The sequence below is a fragment of the Nomascus leucogenys genome, chromosome 10 (genome assembly GCF_006542625.1).
Source record: "Nomascus leucogenys isolate Asia chromosome 10, Asia_NLE_v1, whole genome shotgun sequence".
Taxonomy (NCBI): Eukaryota; Metazoa; Chordata; class Mammalia; order Primates; family Hylobatidae; genus Nomascus; species Nomascus leucogenys.
In genome coordinates, this window is record NC_044390.1 from 38924356 (window position 1) to 38932462 (window position 8107).

Consider the following 8107-nt stretch of genomic DNA (forward strand, 5'->3'; position numbering starts at 1 on the left):
TCTTAAGCAGGATAATGATACAATTGTTAACATAGAAAGGCAATACAATATTATTGTGGGTGTATCAGAGGTGGGTTGGGGAGGAGAAGATCACAGGCAAGGAGTCCAGGTAAGGGTAGGTAAGATAAGACACCTGTTTCAGAACTAATGAGTCTTTAATATTTTCAGCACATTGTGATAGAGCAGTCTGGGAAGCATTTGGTGGTTTGGATCTGTTGGTGAGGAGAGATGTTAGAGCCAGAGTTAAAGATTTAGGATACTGAAGGGTGGGGTTTAGGACAAGTTGCCCTTGGTGGCCTTATAATAAAGAAGAGAACAGAACCAAGGATGGATTCTAACAGTAACAAAATGTATGTATGTATGTATGTATGTATGTATGTATGTATGTATGTATTTGAGACAGAGTTTCTCTCGTCACCCAAGCTGGAGTGCAATGGCGTGATCTTGGCTCACTGCAACCTATGCCTCCCAGGTTCAAGCGATTCTCCTGCCTCAGCCAGCTCCCGAGTAGCTGGGATTACAGGCGCCCACCACCATGCCTGGCTAATTTTGTATTTTTAGTAGAGATGGAGTTTCACCATTTTGGGCAGGCTGGTCTCGAACTCCTGACCTCAGGGGATCCGCCCACCTCAGCCTCCCAAAGTACTGGGATTACAGGCGTGAGCCACTGCACCTGGCCACAATAACCAAATGTAAAGGACAGGAAGAAATAAAGGCAGGAAAGGACTGAAAGCGAGCAGTTAAAATGGTAAAAGGATCAAAACGAAGTGGGGTTGTAGAACTAAGGAAGGAGAGTTTTAAGGGTGAGGAGGTGTCAGGAGCGGCAAATGCTAAACGCCAAGGAGGATGCAAACTCCAGAACATTCCTGGATTTGACAAGTAGGGTCATTTTCCAGCAGTGCAATGTGTCAGGGGGGATCTGAAAAAACTGAGGAGAGAATGGGAGGTCAAGGAGTAGAACCGGCATGTGGGTGATTTTAAAAACTTGTGTTGGTGAAGAAGGAGAAATGGAAGAAGATGGGTGCATGTATAAGCTGAAGAGGGGATAAGCTCATTTTTTAAAAAAAAATTTCTTATTCTTAGTAGAGACAGGGTCTCACTGTGTTGCCCAGGCTGGTCTCAAACTCCTGGCGTCAAGCGATCCTCCCATCTTGGTCTCCTCAAGTGCTGCGATGACAGGTGTGAGCCACTGCACCTGGTGGAGCTCACTTGTAGGAGAGGTAGTTCAGCATCGTGATTCAGAGCATAGGCTTTGAGATCAGCCAGTTGGCCTGGGATTACATTCTATGACCCTTACCAACTTCTGATCTAAGGCAAAGCTCTTAACCTCTTTGTGCCTTGCTTTTCTCATCTGTAAATTAGGGATAATATTCAGCACTTGGAGCACCCCCACTGTGGGTGGGGCCACCTCCTTGGCATGAGGCTAGGTAGGAATGTGTATGTCTTCCTTGCCCTCGAGAGTCTTACAATTTACTAGTAGACAATGGCAATTGAGCCAGTAGCCATGTCACAGCATAGTCACAAGGGTAGACCTCATGGCGCTCATTTTAGCACCTTCATGACTTCAAACAACTTGTTGCACCTGAAATGTTACTCTGGGTTTTGGGAATTATGGTTATGATAATTCACAATGGCTGTTCTTGACCTTTCAGGTGAATCATGTCCGAACCAGAGACTTTGACTGCTGCCTTGTTGTGCCCCTCATAGCAGAATCCGGGAATAAGCTGGACCTGGTTATTAGTAGAAACCCACTGGCTTCGCAGAAGTCTATAGAACAACAGAGTCTACCAGGAGATTGGAGTGAACAGAACAGTGCTTTTCTCCAGCAGCCTGGCCACGGTGGTAATTTGGAGACACGAGAACCCACTAATACATTATAGCAACGCTTTTTATAAAGCAGGACAAAAGACAATATCTACATGGTGCTAAAAATCCCTTTAAGATTTCTGTGACATTTGAAGCACAGATAATCACGTGGCATTAACTGCAAGCACAGGGGTCTTTTAAATCTCTCTCATGGCTCATGTTCACTTCCCTTTTCAAGTTGAAGAGGTTTCTTTTTTGGTGACCACTATGGTATATGGTGGGCAATGCCCTGCCAGTCCCAACAGTAGAGAAAAATAGGCCGTCCCCCGAACTCTACAATTAACATCAGAGGAAATTTTTTACAAGTTCATCTTACTATCACTTTTTAAAAAGAGAAACATCTGTTTGAAAATATTCTCTATGATGATTTCCTTAATTCACTTTGAAATCAGTTTCTTACTATAAAGTCATTAATGTAAAAACTTGACCAACAAGGCTTTTCTTCTCATAGGCTGGCTCTACTAGGGGAACTAGTGTTTGGTAAACTGCTGGGACTGCCACAATGAGAGGGGTACAGGTATAAAATTATCTTAAAATGTTTCAGCAGTGATGCACGTAGGAGACCATAATAGGTGGTGGTAAATGTTTTGCCCACGTATAGGAATGATTTTAACTAAGATGTATGCTATTCCCTATGCAACAAATTATCAAACAGGATATGTCTTGTGACCTGTTTTTTTTTTAAGGACACATTTTTAATAGCTGAAAATCTCTGATAATGAATTAGAGTGTGTAGTAAATATGAGAATTAGTTATATTATCTTATTTTTAAAATTCAAGACTAAGAACTTGAGAGAATGAAGAGTCTATTAAAATGAGGTTCATCTTAATGATAGGCAAACCAAACTCATACTGCTTGACATGTTTTGAAAACTGGTAATATTGAGGGTGTACAGCACATGTACTTAAAAATGACACTGGACTATCTTTTGTTCTGAGCCATGCCACTTACCGAAATTGTAAATATATTTTTCACAAATGCATTGCCAATTATTACCATCCCTCAAAGCAATAAATTGTAACAGTTGCTTTAAATGTTTGTCAGCAACTGTTTTCATTTGTTCAGATATTTTGAATAGCTACACTAATAACTGTTATTTGGTGAATATAAAAAAATAGATCTGTATATTGATGGTAGACTCTCCATATTGAAATGATTATTTTCCAAACATTTTCATCTTGGTCAACAATTCAAACAAACAACTACCACTTAGGCAAAGCATTCGAACACTGTGTCCTTTGTTTAAGGAAATAAAAATCACCTTTTTGTGCAAAAAAAATATTACTTCAATCACATTTCAGAACCGCCAGGGCAAGAAAGTATAAAGCAGAATCATGTTAAGAAAAAAGAAAAAAAGATCATGAGTCACTTAAATATGTATTTTTATTTGTAACAAACAAGTATTAAACTGTAAAGTATTTTTGTACAAATTTAATACTTTAATAGCATGGTATTTATCGTCTATGTATGGTTTTGGGGAATTCAAAATTGTTCAAATATTTGTATGGAAAAAATAAAACCCTCTACCAAATGGAATAAACAGTGATTTTAAAAAGCCAAATAAAGAGGATATGCATTATTGGTGTTTTGAATATATTTCAATGTTCTAGCCTGAGTCCAAAACAATTTTTTTTGTTTTGTTTTGTTTTGAGATGATGATGGAGTTTCACTCTGTTGCCCAGGCTGGAGTGCACTGGCACAATCTCAGCTCACTGCAACCCCTGCCTCCCGGGCTCGAGTGATTCTCCTACCTCAGCTTCCCAAGTAGCTGGGATTACAGGCGCCCGCCACCACACCTGGCTAGTTGTTTTTGTATTTTTAGTAGACATGGAGTTTCACCATGTTGGCCAGGCTGGTCTCAAACTCCTGACCTCAAGTGATCCACCCACCTTGGCCTCCCAAAGTGCTGGGATTACAGGCGTGAGCCACCGCATCCAGCCACAATGTTTATTTTTGTATAATTTTCTAAAGGTGAGAGGTTTTCCTATCAACCTGAGAAGCACCACTGAAGAGTAGGAACCTGGGTATTGAAATTGAGTCCAGGTTTGATTTCAGGCTCCAGTACTTATTGGTAGTATGACATTTACTCACGAGTCAGCTTCTCTACCTGAAACTGAAGGTCATGTCTGTACCAAAGGATCATTCAGAAGATAAGGAGTGAAATATATGAGAATGGGCTAAAAACACACACAGAAATACCTCCAAGACCAATGGTACATTTACGGTAGGTGACAAATATTGATCAAGTATCACAACATCCACCTCAGAGAAAATTACATGTATTCTATGAGACAGATTTACATAAACTGTTAAAATGTACAAACTTTAATTATGCTACCTTTAAAAATTCACATTCATTTTTATACAGCTGCATTCAGTGTGCCCAGGGTTACGTTCTGAAAGGCAGAGTATTTTCTAACACAATGAGAGTCATATGACCCCAACTGACAATCTATTATTGCAAAAATCCAAGCAACTGTTCAAATTTTTATTGCACTCTCCTCACTTCTGCATCAAGCATGAGACTGAAACCAGTGAAATGTGTAGTTAGAACAGACTTTGTTAATAAAGGCAAATGAGAAGCTATATTTCATGTGAAAGACAGATATTTCAATTGTAATCAAAACTAAAATGAATCAACAATAGAAAATGGCTGTTAAAAACAAAACAAAAAAGCTCTTATGATTTCAGGTAGCACTTTTCAAATACAGCGACCAGGCCAAAGGAAGAGCTAGGGTCAGCCAATGAGTTCTGAGTACCCGTCCTCTTAAAAAGGGCAGTGACAAACTATGAAATGAAAAGGTTTGGAGCTATGCCACTGGAAGACTGGCAGAAGAAACTGGAGATAAGTATCCAGATGGGGCAGAAGAGACAAGGTCTGAACTATATAAGACTCAGGACTTATGAGCAGAGGTTCCAATGAGGTAGATTTCAGCTTAATATAAGGAAGTAATTTCCAACACCAGTGTTGCAAAGTGGTTTTCACCAAGCAGTGGAAATGTGTGTTCCACTGGTGACTGATAGGTGTTTAGCAAATGGTAAGCTGGGGTAGATGACCCTTGCAATTTTAACATGCTAGGATGAAATACTATTTGCTTCCAATTTAAATTTTAAAAAGGATACTAGAAGTATCTTCTTTTACTGAAATATTTTTTTTTCATGACAGACCGGTAATGGGCCAGAACCATAACAAGGTTTGAGGGAGGCACATCTCACATATGCACGTGAACACCCATGCATCAGGCTTATGAACTACAAAAGGATCTTAATGAAATCTTAGAGAATTTTGAATTGGGTCAGCTATTTGTATTTTGCCCAATAGTACATTTATAATATAAGAACTAGTGCTTTGGAATATTCTGTTACATGGTATTAGTTTCATTGTGTTTTTATGGAAAAAAGGTATTTTCAAGTTCTTCTTGACAGTGTGAAGCTTTACCTGAGTCCTATACCCTGAAATATAGGCAGAGTTAAAGAAATTTTATTTCTATAAGGTTGTAGTAACCCCCCTGCCCATCGCCTGCGTGTTCCAGGAAATGGCTTACTATGAAGAACCATCCTTCCCCAGGTGACTTAGATAAGACTCACAGATGTTCATCTCCCTTCCCCAATTTACTTATAACAAAATCAGACACAGACTGCCCTGAAAATTACCATTCTTTGCTTCATAAATGATTGGCTGAATTGCTTGTACTCACTGATCTAGAGAAAATATTAAGCTTCCTTCCCCCAGGCTTTTGAACTTTGACCAACCCTCAATTTAAGGCAGCATACAACCCCTCCTTAAGAGGCCCTCCTTAAAGTAATAGGACAAGAGTTAAAATTAATGAAATAGAGAATAGGAAGACAGTAAAGAAAATCAATGAAATCAAAAGTTGGTCCTTTAAAAAGATTAAAATTCATAAACTTTTAGCTAAATCAAGGAAAAAAGAGACTCAAATTACTAAAATCAGGAATGAAACAGAGGCTTTACTACCAGCCTTACAGAAATTTAAAAAACCATAAAGGAATACTATGATCAACTGTATGTCAGAAAATTAAAAAACAGATTAAATGAGCAAATTTCTAGAGAAAAACTGTCAAAACTGACTCAAGAAGAAATAGAAAAGCTAAATACACCTATAACAAGTAAAGAAATTTAATCAGTAGCTTTAAAACTTCCCATGCCAGCGCAGTGGCTCATTCTTGTAATCCCAGCACTTTGGGAGGCCGAGGCAGGTGGATCACCTGAGTTCGGGAGTTCGAGACCAGCCTGACCAACATGGAGAAACCCTGTCTCTATTAAAAATACAAAATTAGCTGGGCATGGTAGCACATGCATGTAATCCCAGTTACTTGGGAGGCTGATGCAGGAGAATCACTTGAACCTGGGAGGTGGAGATTACGGTGAGCCGAGATCGTGCCATTGCACTCCAGCCTGGACAACAAGAGTGAAACTCCGTCTCAAAAAACAAAAACAAAACAAAGCAAAAACTTCCCACAAAGAAAAGCCCAGGGCCAGATTAATTTAAAGAAGAGTTAATATTAATTCTTCACAAACTCTTCCAAAATAGAAGGGGACATTTCACAACTCATTCTATGTGGTCACTATTACTCTGATACCAAAACCAAACAAAGGCATCACAAGAAAAAGAAACTACAGACCAATATCTTTCACGAATTTAGATGCAAAAGTCCCCAACAAAAAACCAGCAAGCCAAATCCAGCAGCACATACAAAGGATTGTACACTATGACCAAGTGAGATTTACTCCAGGGATGCGAGATTGATTTAACATCCAAAAATTACCACACTGCATCAATAAAGGACAAAACTACACGACAATCTCAATACATAGAGAAAGGATTTGATGAAATTCAATGTCCCTTCATACACAACAACCTAGGAACAAAAGAGAATTTCTTCATCTCAATAAAGGACTTAAAAGAAAGATCCACAGCAAACACAGTTAAAGGTGGAAGATTTAATGCTTTCTCCCTAATATGATAAACAAGACAAGGATATTCACTCTTGCCACTTCTATTCAACAATATACTAGGGTCTCTAACCAGGGCAATAAGCAAGAAAATGAAATTAAAGGCCTACAGATTAAAAAGGAGGCACTAAAAGCATCTCTATTTGCAGATGATATGATCTCATATAGAAAAATCCTAAGGAATCCGCTAAAAACCTACTGTAACTAATAAACAAGTTCAGCAAGGTTGGAAGATACAAGATCAATATATAAAAATCAATTGCATTTCTATATAGTAGCAGTAATGAACCAAAATAAATTAAGAAAATAATTCCATTTACAACAGGATAAAAAATTAAATATTTTGAAATAAATTTAACAAAAAGCATTGTAAATTTAATAAAAGAAATACAAAACTTATACTCTGAAAACTACAAAGAATTAAAGAAGAACCAAGCATGATGGCTCACACCTGTAATTCCAGCACTTTGGGAGGTCGAGGTGGGCAGACTGCCTGAGTCCAGGAGTTCAAGACCAGCCTGGGCACCATGGTGAACCCCTATCTCTGCAAAAAATACAAAAATTAGCCAGGTGAGGTGGTGCAGGCCTGTAGTCCCAGCTACAAGAGTGGTTGAGGTGGGGTGGTTGAGGAGGTTGGACTGTTTGAGCCTGAGAGGTAGAGGCTGCAGTGAGCTGTGACTGCGTGACTGCACTCCAGCCTGTCTTTCCTCAGCAAATGGAAAGACATCTGTGTTCATGAGTCACATGATTTAATACTGTTAAAATGGCAATAGTTCCCAAATCTGTAGGTTTAACACACTCTTCAACAAAATTCCAGTTTGCTTCTTTGCAGAAACTGACAAGTAGATCCTAAAATTCATATGGAAATGTAGGGACCCATAATAGCCAAAACAAACTTGAAAAAGAAGAACAAAGTTGAAGGACTCACATTTCTTAATTTCAAAACTTTCTACAAAGCTACAGTAATAAAGACAATATGGTGCTGGCATTAGAATAGACATATGGGCCGGGCGCAGTGGCTCACGCCTATAATCCCAGCACTTTGGGAGGTCAAGGTAGGTGGATCATCTGAGGTCAGGAGTTTGAGACCAGCCTGGCCAACATGGTGAAACCCCATCTCTACTAAAAATACAAAAAATTAGCCAGGCGTGGTGGCAGGCACCTGTAATGCCTGCTACTCAGGAGGCTGAGGCATGATAATTGCTTGAAACCAGGAGGTGGAGGTTGCAGTGAGCTGAGATGGCACCACTGCACTCCAGCCTGGG

General features: G+C 39.3%; 1 protein-coding gene and 1 non-coding gene across 3 annotated transcripts in view; one reads left to right on the top strand and one right to left on the bottom strand.

The window, feature by feature from the left end:
- Positions 1 to 3446, top strand: part of GRIP1 (glutamate receptor interacting protein 1) — a 449905-nt gene extending 446459 nt beyond the window's left edge. For both annotated transcript variants that reach the window (XM_030820036.1, XM_030820035.1), the window contains one exon: positions 1653 to 3446. In XM_030820036.1, the coding sequence (XP_030675896.1) occupies positions 1653 to 1880 (228 nt within the window). In that variant the 3' untranslated portion in view covers positions 1881 to 3446. The remainder of the gene's footprint in view (positions 1 to 1652) is intronic.
- Positions 3447 to 5027: 1581 nt separating this feature from the next.
- Positions 5028 to 5131, bottom strand: LOC115837154. Its single transcript, XR_004032185.1, has one exon. It is a non-coding gene; the product is annotated as a small nucleolar RNA U13 (small nucleolar RNA).
- Between the last annotated feature and the right edge of the window lie 2976 nt (positions 5132 to 8107).